Consider the following 22,987-nt stretch of genomic DNA (forward strand, 5'->3'; position numbering starts at 1 on the left):
AAACTTCAATATTTGTTCGTTTACATTTGAAAAAGAAATATGATGAAGCTTAAGGTAGAAGATTAGAACTTGAGGTAGAAATAAATCGAGAATGCGATAATTAGGGATTAAAATAAACGTTATATCTAAAAGGATATAAAAGGCTCTCGGAAAGCTGGCTAACTTTTTGCTTTCGTGTTATCTAAATTCTCCGTTTCCCTTCCGAATCGTAACAGATTAAGATAATAATTTGCCAAAATTAAATTAAAGAGGCATGAGAAATAAAACGTGAAGCACCCGTAATGTAAATTACGAACGTTAAGAGTATTAATAAAAATATCGTACCAAGTTTCACGCAAAGTTATTTATTGTTATTTAATAAAATTATAATATATAGGAACGGAATGTTAATTATTTTAAAAACAATATAAATGTAACATTACCAAAAAAAAAAAGAAAAAGAAATTAATCAAGAGGCGCTATAGGTGTGTAAATTACGACGCGAATCGAGATCAATGTTGTACCGATGGGGAGGATCCGGTGATTTCAAAGAGCAGACTATCTCGCGTTTCGTTCGCCCCAGGTGCAGGCTCTGGGATATTTTTTGAAAGGTACAAAGGGAATCTGATCGACCATGTGAATTTGCCTTCGAGCCGAGATCGGTTTAGAGGGATTCCGATCGGGAGAAAGCCCGGGAACGGGCGGCGGTTGGCGGGGGCGAAGGGGGGGAACGAAAAAGGTGGAAGCCAACAAAAACTTAACTAGTGGTCCACTTCGTGAAAGGAACCATTCGAAAAGATCGCGCCGCCCGACGGTTGTTGCGCCGCCGGAAGAGCGCCGTGAAAACCCCATTGTAAAGAGGAAAAGAGACCAAGATGGGAAATGCGTGTTGAGGGCGCGTTTTCCGACGGGGAAAGCTAAATCGATCGCGCACCTGCTTGCTGCCGCATTTCCTTTCCGCCTTGCTGTAACTCCACACATTTCGACGGACCGTGAGTTTTTGAAAGCGTGTTCGGAAAGTAGAAATTAAAATGAAAAAGATAGGTACTCCATATTAAAGATGAAAATATTTTACGTATTACGAAAGATCGAATTGAGATGTTTCACAGAGAGGAGATATTTTAGGGAGAAAGAAAACGAGATAATAAATTAAAAAAAAAAAAAAAAAAAAAGCGACATGAAAAAATGGTAATGGATCGAAATTTCGATACATCCTCTCTCGCGCGGCAAGGGCGGGCTGGAAGATCCACGTACGCAGGTTTCGTAAGCGCGCGACGCCGAGGTGTATCATCCTCCAGCTGGTAAACAGCTGCCCACATCCTGTCTCGGGCGCTTCCTGCGTCCCGCTCTCACCTTCGCCTTTCTTCCTCCTGTCCTCTCCCGTTCTCTTCCTTCCTCCCTCTGGCACTCCTCGCCGTTGCCGACCGCGAGATGCCATACGGGCCCAGAGAGAGTGGGACCAAGATGGTGGACAGGTGCATCCTCGACTTGCTTGCGCTCCGGACGCGCTCGTGGCACGCGTCCTCGCTCTTTCTTTCCCTTCCTTCCTTCCATCAGGCTCCTCGAGCACTATGAAACATTTTATAGCTGCGCGTGTAAGAAGCCCTACATAAACAGAGAAAAAAAAAAGGCGTTCTTAAATTAAGAAACTGAGATTTTTATATAAGTGACAGAATAATCGCGTTAATTTGGAAATATAAATTTCAATTTGAAACAAATCTTTTGTAATTTAAAAAGAATACATTTTATTCTTTTATTTTATATATATTGAAGTTTATTTATAGGATAAAAGAATAAGACAGAATAAAAATTAATATATTCGAATTAATGCAATTATTGTTTTACTTATATACGAGATTTACATTCTCAGTTTAAGGATACTTACTTCCTGCGTATGTTAGAATGATAAACGACTGTTTGATAAGCAAATTATTCCGATACATCGAGCTGCTGCAAAAAAAAAAAAAAGATATGTTCTTTGAGCCTCGATTACATTATTCAAGAAGGAAAGTGAGAAATGTACGGGATAGAGAAAATATTTATTTAGTTTCGGTTATTTAGGTTTCTCGCGAGGTCCAGCCGTTTATCTCGGTTTTCCACTCGCTTCCTTTTACTTGTACGCGAAAAAGTGTTTTGCTGCGCGGCGCCTTCCGCGTGAAATTATTCGAGACAACAAAAATTTGCATAGCTCCATTAGAAATGCACCGGGGATATTCAGGGTGCCGTGCGATTTATCTTTCAATCGATAGACACGGCGCGCCGCGTTTAATCGACAACGACGACGATTAAAAAAAAAACTTTTATCGCTCTTACGAGCGTATCGTCGTAGACGATCCTCGTCCGCGCGATCGAAATACGTTTAATTTATGCCGCGGTATCGTAAAAGGTGCGCGCGGTTCACCTGCCAGCGTGGTAAACACTCGAATCGTCCGCGCAAAGTCCGGGCAAGAGAGACGTGACAAAGAAACTCGCCGCTTCTGGGACATTTGCTACGCGAGGCTCAAAAGATCGGAAAATAATTGTTCGCGCCGTTTTGCGAACGCGACCCGATGACGGCGACGCGCTAAAACTCGATTATGGAAATTGCTCCGTAATTGCGTTACGCCCAAGGTTGTTTATAAGCTCCGTTTCGAACGACGCGAGAAGACCGACAAGAAGAACGATTAAAGTCGACGGAGAATAATGTGCAAGCAATAAACAACGAAATTGAACAGGTGTGTGTGTGTCCGCGCGCTTATGACTGTGTCCCTGCGTGCTCGCGTATTTGCCGGACAACTGCGTTAATTGCGGAGTGCCCGACACTCGACCACGAGTCGCTTTCATCCGGACTTCGCGAAAACGATTCCGCGGCTCGGTGTACCCACGTTACCCATTAACGGATGCGACGCACGCACAAACGTATCGATCACCTGTTTACGGCGGGCCCTTTCTTTCCTTAAGTCACCGAAAGACGCCACCAGTTGCACAGGAAACATGCACGTGCAAGAGACACATCCGCGACTGCAGCCGCGAAACGTAACGGTTCTCCTTTCTTTCTTTTTTTTCTTTCTTTCTTTCTTTCTTTTTTTTTCTTTTCCGGAATATGATGCGAGATACTTCGGCCTCTCGCTATTGTTCGTTATCGCAAATGGAGTCCGACGTTTAACGGAATATTCAATTTTCCAATCGATGTTCTTGCAGCGTACAAGTGGACGTCATATTCGCGAGCGTACGTTTCGTTTTTGAAGTATAACGAGCGAGTAGGAAATATATTATTCAGAGCGGGCTCGGTTAATTTTAAAGACACTTGACTTCGCGATGTTACGAGCCGAGGCGAACGTTTGTGACGGGGATTTACTTATTCACGACGTCTCGGTAATGGAGGTTGCACAGCGAGGTAATTGCAATTCGCTTGATTCGGCATTTATCTGAATATAATAATCAAAGGAATTATTTTGAAATATTCCCGAGACGTACACTGAGGGAATAATATAGTCGCTCTTGGACTCAGTCATAATTTTATAATTCATAATCCTCGTAATTTTAATACAAAATGATTATCAATCGCTTATTTTATGATTATGATTTTCTGAAGAAACACCCGATAACGTCATAAACTTTCTAGACATGTCACGAAGTTATAATTGAGCTGAAATGTAACTATATTCTTTCCTCGGTGTAATACAGTTGCGACGATTATGAAATAGCGGCGATCAAGGTAACAATTAAGAATCGCACGACGAGTAATATGGAAATTAAACGACATAATAATGACAGTTATATAAATCTTGTAACTGCAATCCCCGTTAATAGCCGAGATCGCCGAGGGTCGATGGCGGCGGTAAGTTTTCGAGGTAATTAAGCGAGGTGAAGAGCCGCTTGCTCTCTCCAAGCCCCGGCCGTCGCGATGCTATCAAGCGTTTAGCGATACGTAATATTATCATCTTCCCCGATCTTTCTCGGCGGTATATAACGCTACGCGTGCATAATGCAATACAAATGCGGACGTACGATTTTCCGCATTGGTGCTTCGCGGCCGCCTTCACGAAATCGGGCAGTTGCGGAATTTTATCGTCGTTGACTGTCGTGCACCGAAACTGTTTCTCGAAAAGGTCTCAAGAATCGCAATTATAATATTATTATATTATATATATTTTATATATATACATATATATATATTTTTTTTTTTTGTAGTAATATGAATTTATAAGAAGTAACGTGTGCACTCGTCGAGGGTAAAAGCTTTGAAAAAGCATATTTGCTGAATAATTTAACTAATAGCTTTTAATTTATTTCTCGTTACCCGATGTTTTCCTTCGTTGCCAAGCGGCCGAGATAACTCGGGCTTATTCGATCAGCTTAAGATTAACGAGATTACGAAAGAGAACGGCCGAAGAGCCTCGTACCTATCGACGGACACCTTGTCCGGCAAGATTTAGCGCGCCGTGCCGGCACACACCTGCGCGCTTGGCGCGTGCTACGCGGAGATGCATCTGTCGCCGCACCCGGGTGCATGTGCATCGCAGTCATTTTATTTTTAAACGCACAAACAATAATATTGGCTTGGCAATATTGATCTTCGAACTCGGAGATTGGTTATATGAAGCTCCTTGACGGAAATATTAATTTTGATTTTAATACAAATATCGACGTGACGCTTTTCAGACAGTTACGTGCTACAGATAAATGTTTATTTTATATATGTATATATATTTTTTTATTTTCTTTTTTTATTTTTTATTTATCGGGAAAATTGATTTATCGAGAGACCTTCCGAAATCGGTGCACCTAAGTCAATGTCTGTAATTAACTGTGCGGAAAGCTCAGCCTTCGGCGTCGCGAAGATAATTCCTATCCGCGAATTCGCGGCCTTGCCTAAGTAGACCAAGCACATACGCGGACTTCCCTTATCACTTCGTACGCTATCTCGTATATTCATTTTTATTTTTTGCCCCCTTCTTCCCCCCTCCGACGTTTCTAAATTTACATCGAGAAGGCCGGAGATAGCGTCGCGATTTCGGGTCGCTTGCTCGTTCGCGAGAATTAGTTCGCGCAGTCCGTTATGCAACCGCGCTCGCGAGGCTTTGCATCCATCCATTGTCCATCACGCCGCTCGACTCGACTCGAGTCGGCGGTTCTTTTGCCGGGATAGTGGGAGGTACCGTTGCACACCGCCGTATGCGCAGCAGGAGGAAAGAGAGAGAGAGACCGAGACCAGCAATCTCTCCAGCCGCGGTAACACGACAATGCCGCGCCATTGCGAAAGTCCCGCCGGACCCCTCCCCCTCCCGCCCGTTTCTCTCGTCGTCTCTCCCCGTTGCAATTTGCAACGTGCACGTGCGGTCTTAGATACCGCCGCGCTCTAATTCGACGCCCGCGGCATTTCAAAGCCAAATTTACTTGGTACACGTGTATGATTTTAATCCGGCTAGGACGAAAACGTGCGGCACGATTATCTAAGGCGGAGATTTGCCGGTCGCGTTTGTTGAACTCCCAGGTTAGTCCGGGACGTTGAAGCTTTTGGAGTGATTGTCAGAGGTGAGATTGATGGGATTGAGAGGACTTTTTTTTTTTATTTTTTAATTGACAGCGATACTTGCGGACAATAACGACGACGCGAGAGCGCGTTTGAAAAGCGACTTGACGAGGAGAGTGCTCTTTGTTTAATCGAAAACTACCGTTCGATGATTCATTGCAAAACGGCGAGCGGCGGGAAAACGGCGAGCCTCTCGTCGCTTCCGAAGGTCGATTGTCGCAACCGTTCTGTCGGTTGCAGCTCGAAAATACTCGCGTTGCGAGAATGTATGTATGCGCGAGAGAGGGACGATAGGTAGAAAGACACGTTAGTTGAATCGCGCAGCTGGATCCTCCGAATCGTTGCAGGTGCAGGTGCGCCAAGGCACCGTGCACACGCTCGCACGTGCTCGCACGGTGACACCGGAGGTGCGCTCCTCCGAGAATTTGCATCGCGGTATGGGCGGGACAGTATTATACAACTCGGCCAATACTGCGGAATTTTCAGATCCTGAATACTCACGTCTGCGGAGTTAGTAATCTCCTATCATTCGGATAAAAGGAAAAAAAACGATATTTGATTTTCTACGTTGCAATCACGTTCATCTTATCTCTGAAAAGATAAACAGAATTTTTAAAAGTTTTTCTCGAAGTCGCTCGACACCCGTCGCGATAAGACTTATCGAACGGCTCCCACATTTTCTTAAACGAAGCTTTAAACTTGCTCAATAATTTAATTTTTATTGCAAATAATTATAGAAGACATTACAATTAGCAATACAGTTTTACTGACAGATCAAAATGCTTTTTTTTTTTTTCCTTTTGTCCAAGTTGACGAAATCGAGAAACGAGCCAACTTTCTACTTCGATTCCAGAAGCATTAGTTTATAGTTCCGTGGCAGTCGTATTGTGTGCGTATTTGTTCGCCGTCACGAGAGATACAGATGCAATTGAGGAGAAAGAGAGACAGAGAGAGAGAGAAAGAGAGCACTCGTGTTTGCGTGCGTGGGAGTGGGATCGCATCGAGAACGCGATGTGGGTCACTAGGAAATTGTTAGTCGTCGTCGTCTGTTAGTCGCTCCAACAGCCTTCCTGTGTGCGACCGGCAGCTGGGCGCTACGTGGGCGTCGTAATCCCGCGGTGCAGAGAACTTGGAAAGGATGAATGTCGGGATCTACCACCCCATATGTTGTCTCCTGCGCGCTTTTTACGTCACAACCTTCGTCCTCTTTCTTTCGTCGTTTTTTTTTCTTTTTTTTTGTTCTTTTTTTTTCAGTGCGTCGTCGTTCTGTTTTTCGACAAACTGTTTGACGAGCTTAACATCGATTTTCTAAATAAACATATAAAAAATTATTACGGCACAGTTTTGATTTAATTGCCATTAACGTCACGTATTTTTGCAACTAAAGTAAGTCACGAACTTTAATTTCAACTTCGGAAGCAAAAGTCACTTGAATTCAGCTCAAGAAAGCGGTCGGTTTGTAGTCCCTTTAAACTTTGAGTCTGAAACTTGCTTTTTTTAGCTCAGTTGGGTAAAGAGTTTATCGTTAGAAAGTAATACGCTGCGAGTGAAATGCCCTGGATAAAATAAGAGAGTTGACATGACGTTAGTTAAAGACGGCTATGACGTTCATAAAAATTTTTCTATTACAAATTTTCCACTAGAACAAACTTCCCTGTAGGCGATTGTAATAAGTCGGCCTTTCGCTACTCGAGAAATTAAACTAATAAACGTTCTCATGTATTAGATACGAATATGTTTGAACGGTTTGTCTGGAAAAGCGCGCCGCGCCGCGAGAGATTCATGCGTGACGCGTCGTGCGATCGTAGACAATTTATGCCGGCCGCGGGAGAGAGGTGGAAAAGACCTTTTGTTCAGCGGGTCGTCGACAATGGCCGCGCGTGGATGTCGAAACTCTCGCCCCGGCACGAAACTACCACGTCGTAGAACGGGAGAGAATAGTACTATCGTGTTGCGTAAGGGCACCGCCGACGTACGCGACGATATGCACCACCGCCGTTAGGCGGCCGGAGGGAGTCCGTTGCATTGTTACATGGTGAATCTGCATGAGAAAACTTCTGTCACTTCCAAGGAAAGATGTGAACACCTCAGAATTATAATTGAAACATTTGCAACGTAATTGTAAAGCTAATACGTCGAGGAAAAAAAAAAGAAGAAGTTACTCAACGATACTTTATAATATTTTTAACGATAAATATGAGTGAGTTAATTATAAAACTTGACCAAAGTTTGTCGGTCGTTGTTTGAAGAAAATTGCGAGTTAAATTTTTTTTTTTTTTTTTTAGTTTTTTTTTAGTTTGATTTTAATGTTTAATGTAACGCAATTTCAAACAACCAAGGTTCTCGTCCATATCTTTTTTATATTTCTCGTTAAAAATGCGATGGTGTGGTAAGAGCAATTTTTCTAACTAGAGATAAACGCAAGGAATAATGAGGCTAAATGAGTTTTTCAAATTACTTTTGCAACATTGAAATTATCTGATAACCGACGGTCGAAGCAAAATTTTTTTTTTTACGATCTATTTCTAATGCTTGTTATTCGCGAGTTCTCCCGCGATAAAGCGCGTGCTGCGACGTGCGTGACGCGTGTCCAAGTCTCGGTGGAGGTGCGTGTGCCGGCGATCAAGATAACGAAATTGTAATAAGGAAGTCATTAAAAACGATTATTCTTCGGGGAGAGGGTTTTTCTTCGTGGGCGAAGAATTTATTCGATACCCGATCGCGTAATCAGATTTCTCGGAACGCTCGCTCTATCTCCGGCGTGTCGAAATTATTGACGCTGACTTTGCAACTGCACAGAAATGTGGGCCGTTTACAAACCGGTGCACTCAAGTACGAACCGGCAAATGAACGCCGGCGGTGTTGTAGACATCGAAGGCGCTTAATTTTTGAGATCTCGTTAATAACCTTTAACTTTCTTATTTCGTTTGTATATAATTAATTTATTTCTATTCTATTAAAAAAAAAAAAAAAGATTTGGATGGAAACTATATTTGGAATTATTGAATGCGGTTATATAGTTGCAACGTAAGAAGTAATATAAATTATTATAGTTTCCGATAACTGTATCGCAATGTTACATAAATTTTATTAATTAATTTTTTTATTAATAATAAATCTCTACGAATTTTTTTTAGCTTTATCGATTAGCTGATAATACTCGTCGAGGAAGGGAATCCGCGTCGTGAAATTGTTAGCGGCGGGGGTCGCCTTAACTAACGAATCATACTCGCGATTAATTTATGAGGTGTTAAATGACCGGCAGGTCGAAGGGTGCATTTTAATGCACCCTTCGTGCAGCGCGACGGCGATGTGACGCGACGCGACGCGACGCGACGGCGTCTCTCGTGCCAGGAAATTCCAAGTGTTGCACGATAATGAGAAGGCTCCGTCCAAAGATTGTCTTTAACGATATCGCGCCCTGCCGGCACACGTCACGGTGCCCTAACGACTCCATTCGCACCCTTCTCCCTTGATCGCGGCCGCATTTCGCGATCTGGCGTTTGTTATGGCACACTTTCGCCACGCAAAATCGCAATCTGGGCTACCGTCGTTGAAGCTCGCTTCCATTTTAACGTTACGCTATACAGAGCGTAACCGAGCAAGGAAATCAACTTCGGGCGGGCGGTTCGACGTGGAGTGGAAAGAAAAGGGTACTATCGAACCGATCGATCTAAATATACCGATTAAATAAAGAAAAATAAAATCATAAATGTATTTCAAGAAATATTTCTTCTATAATTACAATATTTTTTTTTTTTTTTTTTTAAAGGTGTATGTATAATAATTCTTGAATAATTTAAAATTTATTTACTTGCCATAAAAAAGCTGTTTAGAAATATGAAACAAAATTTAATTTATTCAGTCGATTAATTGTTGATGATCATTGCCGATGGCATCTCTCTCTCTTCTTCTTTTTTTTTTTTTTACTTCATCGACTATCATGCACGATTATTTCGCAAGGAGCAAACGAGTCACTGACATTTCTCCTTCTGTTCGACTCGACGCACGCAGGAGTGACTCATTGCCGAAGACAACGAACCCCGAAAGGAAACGAAGCGAGTGAATGAAGCGATGAATGGACCTTTTTGTGAATGAATTTACTACCGCGTTGCTCTTTAATGTAGTCACGAGGATGACGGCAACGATGACGACAACGACGACGGTGATTCTTTTTCTCCTCGTTTTTATTACTTTCGTTAAATCCCCGTTTATTTCCCGATACGTTATAAATTTCACATTGAAAAGCGATCCCTATTAATAAGCCTGTTCGTTGCCATTCATCTGCTTCTCTTTAAAAAAAAAAATTAATTCGAGATGCTTAAAAAATTTAATTATCTCGTATCGGAACACGTCTGGAATTATAGAATAAATAAGTAGGTATGCTTTTTGCGACTCCGTGTGTCTAGGAAAAAATTAAAAAAAAAAGAAGAAAAAAAGAAAGCGTAGGCATTTACATTTTAAAATTCCTAGACAGGCAGCGAATCGTGCATTTAACAACCGCGTTGTTACAAGTCTCCATCGCGGGAGTCGAGCAATTTTGAGCCACGCTCGTGATTCCGTTTCACGTTTCTGCGGGATTGCCGGCGAGCAAATCCGCCTCGCGAAAACGCGGCTTGCATTCGGTGAAAGGCCGCTCGGGCTCAGCTGTTACCGAGTCTTTATCGCGCGCGGAGATAATCGTAAGCAGCCGCGCGCTCGCGCGCGCTTACGTTACGTCGTTCGTGTTTCATAACCGCGCTCGCTTAGGATAGGAAAAGTGTGCCGTAACCCCGCTCTGTGAAAAGTGTGTCGCGCACATGCAGCCGGCAGCGGAGTGTGTTTGTGTGCACGTACGAAGCCGCTGCTCGACACGCGTGCCCGGCTTCGCATACTAAAATTGGAACGATATGGGGAAGATTAGTCGGCGTGGACCCGCCGACACGCGAAGTCACGTGGCGCGTTTTTCCAATAAACAAAGAAACTGAGCCGCGCTTTCTTGAAACCGTGCCCTCGGGGATAGGAGGGGGAGAAGAGAAAGGTAAAAAAAAAAAAAAAAGAAAAAATACAACAATGGAAATTGAGCGAGGCCAGAAAAGTAAGGCTGCGCTGGGAAATTAAATTCTACGTGGAGACAATGCACGAATAAAAATTTAAAAGACGGCGGGGAAAGAGCGGACGGGCGCTTTCGACGAAATACGGGAATTTAGTTGTGACCTATATGACGGAAACGGTCGTCGTTTAACGGGAACGAAAGTGACGTCTTCGACGACGCTGCTGTTGGCTGTAAACTGACATTGGCTCGCGTCCAGCGGCGACGACGCTCTGAATAAAGTAACGATCGAAGGCACACCCTCGTGTGACCGTCTGCCGCCCTAAAGAAAGCAAACTTTATCACCTCATATCACCGGGATGCTTTGCCGACGCGTTCGGTTGCGCAAAAAAAAAAAGAATGAAAAAAAAAGAAAAAAAAGTCCTCCCTGCACTTCTAACTTTCGGGGGGATTACTTTTATAGAAAAATATAGTTACTTTTCTTATCTAATTAGTGTAGTTCCCAGAGAAAGGAAACATTGATAATCGAGAAAGCTCCTTGATCTCTCTATTGGCGACGTAAAAAGCGAAGCTATTTTAACTTATTTCATTTCCGCGGACAGTTTGAAAAACAGATGAAACTTCCATCGTTAAGTTACACAAATATTGAACTTTGCCTGTCCATCCTTTTTCACGCGGCTGAGGGACTTCTATCAGCCGCGCGATTAATAATTTAATACCGCGGATTATTTCTGCTATTACTAATTATATATTCCATTCGCGATTTCATGTTATATGAATATACATACATAATCACGTCTTATTTCAATTATTCTTTAGATAATTATATTGCAAATTGCACGTTATATCCTACGCATATAATTACCTTCCGCTCGAAGATTGTGTCAAATAAGATTTTAAGCCCAGGTGACGATTTCTAATTTCTCATACTTCTCGACTAATCACCTTCGAATCTGCTGGCAAATCTCAAAAAATAAAAATCGCCGCTGGGAATTTCTCGACACGGTAATTCTCGCTTTTTTAAGAATAGCCCTCGATCCGCTAAACGGCAGTCGGTCGATCGCGGATCGTGCGGAACAGGTCTCGATATTACGGTCGTCGCGGTTTTTTTTTTCTTTCTTTCTTTCTTTCCCCTCCGTACGTTGCTCGCTTCCGGCTTTCCCTGTGCATCCGTGCGATCGATCAACGCGCATCGATCGCGTCGGGCACGACGTGGACCTGCGATATGCCGTTCGCGACAATTGTTGCTGTTACGCCGCAACGTCGGCCCCCTTTTTCTTCCGCGGGGGGGAGGGAGAGGGTGGGGCCCGTTGTCGCGTGACGGCGACTACATACTGACCATTTCCTGTGTGCGTTCACCTTGCCACGTCGCGTGCACGCGGCACCGTAAGCTTTGCGGGGAATGAGAAGCACGGCAATTTCGCCCGGGTGATTGCAACAACCAACTTGCAATGTAACAAAATTAATGTCTGCGATTAATGTACGTCGTCTGCGAAGTTGGGGGAATTTATTATTCCGGATTATTCGGCCTGAAAGAGAGAAAAAAATAAAAAAATACACTTAATGTGACGGAAATTGTCACCTGGCTGGTGGTGTCGGTCCGGTTCTAGTTGCGGCGAAATTATTATTTTAAACGCCCGTGCGAAATATTATGGTAAAATCCGCACTGTCCGGGAAACACTTTTTTTTACAAAATATTTCTAGGGCTGTCGACTTTTTGAACCATCGATTTCTATTCGGGCACTGGCTTTCGATATCAATTATACGCATACACTTGTACAGAAATTAATTCAGTAATAAATACGTAAAAAAAAGAACAAGAAAATTCTTTGAGAGATGAGAAAGGAAAGACTCGCCAAAGGTCTACGAATGATTTATTTGTATATAAAAAATTACGTAAAAAAAATTTAATTAATTTTAGTAATTAATTTATGAAAGTAATTTACTTTATTAACGGCACCTGTATTGTTCTCTTGTTTTAGGGCCGTGAAAGCGTTCCAGCAGGTGCTATGGGTGGAACCAGGATTTCCACGGGCCTGCGAGGTTCACCTACGGCTCGGCTTGATGCTGAAGGTCCACGCTGAGTTCGACGCCGCATTGAAGCATCTAACCCTCGCCCTGATCGATGCCACCACCCCTGCATCCTTCTCCAAGCTTGAAAGTAAGCGCTTGTCCATTTATTTGTCAAACTCGCGGCCGGAAAATTCAGATCGCGACTCCGTAATCGCTCGCTCACTTTCCTTCGCCGAACTTGACCGCCTTTCGCTCGATGCCCGTGTCAGCGAGATAACTCTGTTCTGCGTTATTCAGTAGTTCCATTAAAGAACTTTTCAATACTTCAACCTCAATATTTGTCAGGCCAAAAAGAAAAAAAAACAGTAGCCAACACTGATTTTTAGCGGTATTTTTATATGCATATCAAACGTTATTTTTAAATTATAAAAACGTTTACGATAGTCACACAAGTTTTTCCTGATTTAAAATAATCCGCCTACCGCGCAATTCCAGTTCACGATCAGCTTTTGATCCCAGTAAATAATATGCAAATCCGTCTAAATGTTTCTCGATAGCAAACTCCAGCATTTAACAACAAATAACTCGACGAGATTTATATCTATTTTATAAAGCAACACGACATACGTTAATCGCCGGGAGGAAAAACTTTTAAGCTCTTTGCAGGAGCAAGTGGATTACATTTTCTGTTAATTTCCGCGAGTTCCACTGCGGAGATTTCAATTTCGAAGTCACAAAGAGAGAGAAATCACAAAGAGACGGGGAACTCCCTCGATTAACGTCGCCTTTTCGTTTTTTTTTTTTCCTTTTTTTTTCCGGAAAAAAGGATACTGACTACCGATGCATCGGGAAATCTGACATTAATATGGAAATCGAACCTCGTGGGGATTCCCCCACTCTGCATCTCGCGCGCGGATATGTATCTATGTATGTAGAACAAGTTACGGCGGTTCTGACTCACGTCAGCGATGACTGGACTGATTCATGACTCCGAATTGTACGTTTTCCACGCGATGATTCGCGCGGGAGTCATTCCTCTCCTCTCTATCTCTTTCGAGTACCGAGAATTTCGCGCGAGAACTACATGATTTCCCGGCGGAAGTCGCGCTTTTAAATAGCCGGTCCGGCGTGTCTCGCGCGCTAGTCTCGCGCACGTGCTTATCGGGCTTCGATGCCGCCATATGAAAACTGATCAAGCTCCGAATTAATTTTTATTGATGATCTCCGTGTCTCTTTAGTCGAGTTCCGGTTGACGAGTCCGCCGCATGATGAACATATCGGCGAATAATATAATTTGATTCCCTTGTCGATCTCGGAGAAGAACCGAGGCTGTGCAGCTACTTCCCTGAGAAACTTACTGAAGAATTGTTCTCTGTGTGTTCGTTGCAGTCAAGTTCCACATCGCTCACTTGTACGAGGTGCAAGGCAAATATCGTCTGGCTAAGGAACACTACGAGGCCCTACTGAAGGAAAAGGTCCTGCCTTTGCATCTGAAGGCCGACATTTGCCGTCAACTAGGTAAGTCACCTAAGATTTTTCACTGTTTTATTAAAAATAAATTTAATTTAAATATATATATATTTTTTTTAATTAAAAAGCGATTTAAAATTATATATTTATAATAATCGTCGGCTTAAAAAAAAACCTGCCCTTTGTAACTTTTTTGGTAAATTAATTTTGACATAATTTTTTACAATTATCTATTTACACCGTTAAAATTATTTGTTCGCAAAGAGAAAAGATAAAGATCGATCTGCTAGACCATCCTATGTAAATATTGAAATCTTATTGGAAAAGGATAACAGGAAAAAGTTTCATTCCACTTCGTTCTACGGAACTACTTAAAGATTCCCACACACTATATTTAGCTCGGGGAATATGCATAAATATCTTATACGCAAATATTTAAAGTACATTGAGAGAGAGGAGTACGAAACAAAAATTTTACTTTCGGAAAGTTCTTAAAACTACCGATATTTCCTAGGAGAGCATAAATACTTAATCCAGAAGAAGGATATAACCGAAGTGTAGGAACAAAAGTTTCGCCGATAAATTTATTTCCGTCTTCTAATCGCAAAGAGGAATATTTAAAAAAATGTTTAATAAATTCCAAACTTTCCCCCCCGGCAATTTTCTGTTAATTTAATAACCAATTCCTTCGTAATTATTACTTTGTCTGAACTTCATATTGAATTAGGCAGTACCTTTCAATTTATTCTCCAATTCTTTAAAACATATAATTAAATAAGATGAAAGTTTAACGAGAGGAACGTAACTACGATATTTTCAATTATTTATATTTCCATACGACTTAATTATTTCGAGCTACAGTTCCCCGGCGTTGTAAAATAATTGCAAACGTTTGCCGAGAGGCAAGTTTCATCGACTGTTTGAGAAGAAGTTTCGTCGACCCGCTCCGTGTTACTTTTGAAAATAGGGGTTCCGCGAGCTTGGTCTAGGTCTAGGGGGGAACACTCCACCGTGCCCTCGTCGCGATTCGGCGGCCTATGCGCCAGTCTGGAAGAGAATCGGGCGGGAGAAAGGGAGAAGTACGTAGGGCAGGTGCGAGAGAAACAGAAGCAAAGGATAGTTTTCCCACAACTAGGGCCTCGCTTCCTCTCACTCGGGCTCATTCACGCGGTCTGTTCTTCTCTCTTTGTCCCTCGTTCATTCACTCTCCCTCCCCCTCCCCCTCCCCCCCGAGCTGCCGCTCCGTCTCATCCCCGGCCCACCCTAACCCGGAATAAATCAATACACGTGTCTGCAGACTACTTGGCAGAGTGCAGCCGGCCCGCCGAGAGCCTTCAGCCGAATCTGCGAGGCTGAAGGCACGACGATCCGAAGGAAAAACCACCCCTTGCCGCTCTTCTCCCGCCCTTGAGTCGTTTAAGCCGCGCGGGGGCGATATATCTTTTTCCACCCATCCTTTTTTTTTTTCTTTATTTATCAGGGAACATGGGTTAGACCGTGGAAGGCGAGAAGACTTCTTTTTTTTTTGTTTTTTTGTATTTTTTATTTATTTGCCAGGAAACATAGATGGACCGTGAAAGTCGGCAAATAAACGACTCACGGTTTTTTTTTCTTTCTTTCTTTTTTTTTTGTCAAGTAGAAATATTTTCTTCTTGACCCTGTCCCTCGCTCCAAAAATAAAAGTTTTAATGAAGGACCTTCATGCTTTGCGAAGAGTTGATCGCCGTGACGTTATTTCTCGACGTGACGCGTGTAAGTCTCGGACATTCGGGTCCGTTTTTTCTTTTCCACCCTTCGGAACGGATTGCACCATGGTGAAAGTCCGCACGTTTCGCCCGTTTGTCGACAGGCGCGTCTCCTCTTTCGGGGCTGCGCTTCTTCGAGGACGTGGCGAGCGTTGCGAACGGGACATCCACTTTACGGCCCGTTTATGGCTCCTCGCGTGTCGGCGAACCGTCGCGACCGGTCCTACTTCCCTTTTTTTTGGAATTCTGCCCCGTCGTTCTCGTCTGGTCGCTCTCCTTTCTTTTCTCCACGAGGAGAAACGAAGGAACGCGAGGAATATATGAAGAAATGCATATTTTTGAAAAATCTCGCGCCTTGTTTTTGGTGAATCGTCGAAAAAGAATTTTTTTTTTAACAATTTCCAACGAGTTAATTAAATTGATTGACGGTTCAATCTGATAGTTTTGACCCGAATCCAGTCCTTTTCGCTACTCGTCTGTGACATTTGATAACCGTGGCCAGGTGACCAATTTGAATTCACAGGTCGAACAAATTTGCAAATCGAGCGATCACGCGGATGCAGCGTTTAGGGAACAGGTCTGGTTAAAATGTACCAGGTGAATAAATAACAATGAAGGTGGATGGGATCGAGGAGAACGGCAATCGCGCGGTGGTTATTTTAATCCTGCGATTGGACCGGCGAGGAATACTTCCGAGAGGATTTTGAAATGCTGCTCGGTCGTTATATTGAAATATAAAACACGACGGAGTATTGAACGTTGAAATCTGATAATTACAATGAGAGAAAAGTTACTTAATTTTGAACTCGGCCATAATTTTATAATATTCCCAGCGATAAATACGACAAATCCAATTATATTTATAATTAACTAATTATATTTAATATTAGAAATATTACGAAATTATAATCGGGTTCAATAGTGAATATATTTTTCTCTCACAATGCACTATCAATTGATTAATTTTATTTCTTTAATTAAAGTAATGCTTTCCTTTGCCATCAAAGTAAAATATATTGCGCGATCAGATCGAAGTTGGCTAATCGGAGAAATTATTTAACTCCGTCTGTTCCCACGCGCGGTTCCGCCACGTGTTTGCCTATTTACGGTCGTGCATTTATTGTTACGAACAACAACTTTTTGCCGACGCCTCGCTTTTCCCACGACGATTAATCCACGAGGTATCAACAGGTATACACGTGTCGCGCGAGTATAGAAGTGGCGGGCATAAATCAGCACGTCGTCCGGGGAACGTGCGAAAGAATTAATATTATTATTATTTTTAATTATAGCGGTGACATATTACCTTACGCTGCATTATTCCGAAGCGAGAGAAGCGTGCCCCGAAGGGCTTTAATAATCGTATAACATTTTATACTCCTCGTCCTGCATAAAAAGCTAAACAATTCGCAATGATCCACGACAACAGAGTTAATGAAACATCTTAATGTCGTTGGGGGTTTCCAAGAGAACGCGACAGCTAAGTTTAAAGTACCCACTGAATGCAAGTACCGAATGAAAATCTTTCAAGGCTCTTCCGCTCTCGTTTAAGGGACGAAAATCCTGTTGCACAGCGTTTTTCGCGCTGCTGCGCCTATGTTTGAAAAGAAAGGGGGGGGCGAAGGGGGGTAATTCGAGACAGAACCCCTAGAGAAGGGACGTAAAGACGACTGCTGCCAGGGCTAAGCGCAGGGCCATACCTGAGAGGTCTATTCAGTCTAGTTCTCTAGTTCGTCATGTAGCATCACGTAGCGTCGAGGTAACGCGCGATTCTCTCGGAATGGCAACCGGAAAAAGAAGACTGGGAGAGCACCGCGTTCATTATTCCTATTTTTTTTCTTTTTTCTTCCAGGATGGATGTACCACGTGGTTGAGTGCACAGTCTTGGGTATAAGCAGGCAGCAGAAGCAAGCTATAGCCATACAGTGCCTGAAGCAGTCCATCGAAGCCGAACCCAAAAGCGGACAAAGTCTCTACCTTCTGGGACGCTGCCTAGCCGCCTCCGGGAAGGTGCACGAAGCGTTCATCGCGTACAGGTAATGACACGAAAAGATGTCAGGTGCGATGTCGTCGCGAGCCGGTCGAACTTGTAACGTTTTATTAATTTCGCAATTTTAATAAGCAACGATGTGCGACTTTTTTTTTTTTTTTTAATACGTTGAGGCTGAAAATATTTCTATTGCGAGAAACTGAGCTAAAACTGCGCGTTTTAATAATTATTTTTAATTATGTAGTTGTTATTGATTGAAAGTAAAATTAAATATTGGTATAGGTAGTTTTTCCTTAATATTCTTGGACTTTTTTTTTTATTTTTACATATGCATGCTTTAAATTAAACTACATTTATTTCTATTTTTTTTTCTTTTAGTTATGTATTACTTTTTTTTATTCTTTTTTTTTTTTTTTTTTTTTTGGTTTTTATAATATGTTTATTGTAATATTTATATAGGAGTATAGTCAAAAATACAGCAGAAAATTGCCAATGTAATACAAACATATTGAAATTAATGTTAAGGCAAGTATGGTAAATTTAATATTAACACAATTTTATATTCATATATAATTATCTACAATTTTATCTTATTTTATTTGGGAATTAACCATATTCTTTATGTCCAACAGAAATTCAGTTGAAAAATCGGAAGGCAATGCGGACACGTGGTGCAGTATAGGCGTATTATACCAGCAACAGAATCAGCCTATGGACGCATTACAAGCCTACATATGCGCCGTACAACTAGACAAATCTCATTCAGCTGCTTGGACTAATCTAGGCATACTGTACGAAAGTGTTAGCCAGCCGAAAGACGCTTTGGCCTGTTACGTTAACGCATCTAGGTAATTTACGCGTTACGCAAATAATTTTTATAGAGTTCTGTAATAATAATTTTTTTTTTTTAAGTATAAGTGCCATTTTCTTTCTTATTTTTTGCTATGACATATGCAATTTTATGCTTTATAATAATCGTGTATTCTGCGTAAAAATAATCGTCATATGCCATAAGTTGAAGGCCAAGCTTGCATTTGATAATATTAAAATTTTCTAATGATTGCGTTGAGTTACTGGGTCAGCGTGATAAGATTTCTTTTTACTCGTAGGGGAAATAGCAATATAGCGAATTGTACGGGCCCATTCGCGGGTCTGGGTGGCGTTAAGTCCGGTGGCAACAACCCGATGAACCCGTCCCTTCACCATCGTATCAACTTTCTGCAGGGTCATCTAAGTCAAGCACCAATGCCTTCCGTCGCAACCAAGTAAGTCATCGTTGAAAAGTCAAATTACGCATTACAGTTCCAGCATAATCATTCTCTGCACAGTCTTCGAAACTTGAAACAAATATATAAATATTTGAGGATTTACACATCTGTGAAATATGTAAGATGGAAAAAAAGAAAATTTTTTTTTTTTATATTTGTTAACTTCTTAATGCGAAACAAATTCTTTCATCTCGAATATCTAGATTCAGATGACTTGGTTTACTTTGTAGTACACACTCACAATTTGGTCTCTAATAGTTTTATTTATTTAAAAATTATTTAATTTTTTATCTAAAGGCGATAAAAAAGTTTTTTTTTATGTTACATTTATTACTCCTCTTCTGGGTATTATAATTAAATAAAAATAAAGAAAAATGTTAATTTGAATCTAATTTTATCGAATATAAAGTTCTAACAGTTATAAAGAATATTGATAAAATAAAAGAACATGAGTTTATGATACAGGAATTCCATCTGAGAGAACCACAAAACAAAATATGAAAACATCATTAAGTGAGTTAAAGGTCGAAACAAGCCACAACTATATCAGACAGCCGACATTTAGTTTTCCTTTCTTCGGCTCCGCGGTGGCACTCGTTCCTTGCCTTTTTGTACTACCTTTATTTTTTTTATTTAGGAGGCGGCAATTGCCGTCCATCGAAGAGGCTTGGAATTTGCCGATCAGTGCAGAAATGTCCAGCCGACAGCAGCAGCAGCAGCAGCAACCTGGCGGGCCTTCGTACAAATACGGTGCCACACCGAGTGGACCGCCTCCACCTTATCCTCAACCTCAGGGACAGAACGCTAAGCGCTTTAAGGTACGTTAAAATAGAAGACGTTTTCTAGAAATCGATACAAAATGTGCGTTTGCTTTTTTCAGTTTTTTATAATGATCCGCTTGTTTTCTCTATTTATTTATTTTACTATTATGATTACGACCTAATCTAGATAACTAATTATTAATTTTCTAGAAACTGTCTTTTCTTTATAAAATTTATTTTATAATGCCGTGAAAATAAGAATTTAATTATTACAAGCGGAGACAAATTAAAAAAATAAATAACGTGGATTAAGTATTTCGAGCTTGCATTAATAAAATTCAATTCTGATCGACAGAGTGATGAAGTGATATCAACCGCACCGCAACAACGGGCAATGCCGCCGTTCTACTTATCGCATCAGCAACTGCAAACGCTGAATTGCCTGCAACAAAATGTCAACAGCCTGACACCACAACAGCAGGCTATGCTTCTTCAGCTGCAGCATCAATATCGTTTGATGCAACAGCACCAACAACAGATTAGGCAACAGCAGCAACCGGGACAACGAGGTCTGAGGCCTGGGCAGCCTGGTTATCCCGCGGTATACAATCATCCACAGAATCTCGGCCAATCATCGGGTGTCGTAAAAAATTATGGCATACCGCAACAACCGGTAATTATTTATCTTATTGTTGAGATCAAATTTTTACGCGATCGAGAAAACTACGACACTGAATATTTTAATTCTCGCGTAAAGTACGGTATGTGTGTCACGTCGAAAATCAATACTTCGTTTAAATTATTTTAATTAATCAATTATTCAGTTGCAGCAGGGAGGTACCGTTGCGCTACAAACGGGTTTCTCTGATACCAATGTCGGCTATAATACAGCGGCGACCGGGAATACCACGCAGACACCAGGAATGCCTTACAAATCTGCCTCCGACACGACTTATCCGCCGCAGAGGCAACAGATTGCCGGCGGTGCTCAGTACAGCGGCCAATATCAGCAGCAACCGAATCAGTATGCTGCTCAGAGTTATACGCAGGTCACGTCGGCGACCAGCGGCTACTCGGAGAGCTCCACGACGGTTGCAGCGAATAAGGATAACTTAGGCGTGACGGATCAGGAGTTGCAGGCGCTACTGTCGCAGAAGGACATAGCCACATCGCTAGCGGAGGATCTGCTTAAGCATTTCGGTTCCGATGATTTGGAAACTGTGGTAAAAGAAGAGCCGTCAAGCGGTAATGTTATCAGTGACAATGGCACGCTCAGCTCCGGTCCGTTCTCGCCATCAAATCTTGAGGATAATGCGGTGGACAAGGTGAAGGAAGTTAAGTTAGAAAAACCGGAAGACACGGCCTCCCAGCCTCCGCAGTCGAAATCGACGACGGATGCTGTGACAACGACGGCCATGACAACGACGATTGCAACAACTGTAACGACGGTGAAAAGTGAAACGACGTCGGTTAAGAATGAGACGACAACGTCGTCATTACCCTCCAGCACGACGGTGACGACGACGACAAGCAAAAGCGAGACGACCAACATTTCCAAAGCAGAACCGATGATGAATTTAAAACTCGAGTCGTTATGCGAGTCACAACCGGAATGTGAGTTGAGCATTAACATGGACGCCAGGGGAGTAATAGAAGCATGTAAAGGTCAAGGATTGAAGGGAGTGCCGAATTGCTCGATACTGAGCGATCGTTCGCCGCCGCCTGCACCGCCAGATCCACCGATTCAACGACTGACAAGAGAACAACTTCTGCCACCTACGCCAAGTGTCTATTTAGATAATAAAAAAGACGCTTTCGGCCCGAATCTTCAAGAATTCTGTCTAAAACACCCGATTGCTGTGATACGTGGCCTCGCGGCGGCGCTTAAGCTCGATCTGGGCCTTTTCTCGACGAAGACTCTGGTCGAGGCGAATCCAGATCACGGTATCGAGGTGCGCACGCAAATGCAGCAGACCAGCGAAGAAAACTGGGACCCGACGCTCAACAAGAAAGTCTGGAACTGCATCAGTCATCGCAGCCACACGACGATTGCTAAATACGCGCAGTATCAAGCTTCCAGTTTTCAAGAGAGCTTGAAAGAAGAAAAAGTGCAAGGTGGCGTACACGCTTCTAATCTGTCAGACTCGGATTCGAAAGACAGCACTGGTCAAACGGTCAGACGTAAAAAGAATACATTTGGCTTAGCTGGTCGGCCAGGAACCAAAATGTTGCGCTTTGGTACAAACGTGGATCTGTCGGACGAGAGAAAGTGGAAACCACAGCTACACGAATTAATGAAGTTACCGGCTTTTGCCAGAGTGGTATCGGCTGGTAACATGCTCAGCCATGTGGGCCATGTAATCTTAGGAATGAACACCGTACAATTGTACATGAAGGTAAAAATTAATTATTTAATATAATAAAATTATAAAACAAAGCGTATTTAACATTTTTAAATGTAATTTAATCTCTGTGCTTGCTTTCAGGTACCTGGCAGTAGAACACCCGGACATCAAGAAAATAATAATTTCTGTTCTATTAATATTAATATCGGACCGGGCGACTGTGAATGGTTCGCCGTGCCAGACGCGTACTGGGGCGTGATATGCTCGCTCTGCGAGCGTAATGGTATCAGTTATTTACACGGCAGCTGGTGGCCAAACTTGGACGATTTGTACGAGGAAAATATCCCAGTGTACAGGTTCCATCAGCGACCGGGTGATCTCGTGTGGGTGAACGCTGGTTGCGTGCACTGGGTGCAAGCGGTTGGCTGGTGCAACAATATTGCATGGAACGTTGGCCCGCTCACTGCTAGACAATATCAGCTCGCAATTGAACGTTACGAATGGAATAAGCTGCAGGCGTTCAAGTCGATTGTGCCCATGGTGCATCTTTCGTGGAATTTGGCGCGTAATATCAAGGTGTCGGATCCACGTTTGTTCGAGCTGATTAAGAATTGCCTTCTACGAACGATGAGACAGTGCTGTTTAATACTGGAATTCGTAAAAAGCAAAGACGTAGAAGTGCGCTTCCACGGTCGCGGCAAAAACGAGGCCTCACATTACTGCGGCCAGTGCGAGGTACGTTTTCCTAACAGCCTTAAAATCACGTTTAAAACTTTATTACTTTTTTTTTTTACTTCGAAATTTGCCAAAAATAAATTCTAAATCAATTAAACTCGATAAACAAAATTAATAATAAAATAATAATCACT

The 22,987-nt window shown here is 42.3% G+C and overlaps 1 protein-coding gene across 2 annotated transcripts in view; it reads left to right on the forward strand.

Moving 5' to 3' along the window:
- The window catches only part of Utx (Utx histone demethylase), a 56,051-nt gene that overhangs the window by 27,234 nt on the left and 5,830 nt on the right, over positions 1–22,987 (forward strand). For both annotated transcript variants that reach the window (XM_070667112.1, XM_070667113.1), the window contains 9 exons: positions 12,509–12,687; positions 13,929–14,057; positions 17,607–17,790; positions 18,377–18,592; positions 18,854–19,009; positions 19,650–19,830; positions 20,129–20,446; positions 20,598–22,169; positions 22,260–22,853. In XM_070667112.1, coding sequence (XP_070523213.1) covers positions 12,509–12,687; positions 13,929–14,057; positions 17,607–17,790; positions 18,377–18,592; positions 18,854–19,009; positions 19,650–19,830; positions 20,129–20,446; positions 20,598–22,169; positions 22,260–22,853 — 3,529 coding nt within the window. The remainder of the gene's footprint in view (positions 1–12,508; positions 12,688–13,928; positions 14,058–17,606; positions 17,791–18,376; positions 18,593–18,853; positions 19,010–19,649; positions 19,831–20,128; positions 20,447–20,597; positions 22,170–22,259; positions 22,854–22,987) is intronic.

Source organism: Cardiocondyla obscurior, linkage group LG15 (assembly GCF_019399895.1).
Source record: "Cardiocondyla obscurior isolate alpha-2009 linkage group LG15, Cobs3.1, whole genome shotgun sequence".
In the NCBI taxonomy this organism is placed as follows: domain Eukaryota; kingdom Metazoa; phylum Arthropoda; class Insecta; order Hymenoptera; family Formicidae; genus Cardiocondyla; species Cardiocondyla obscurior.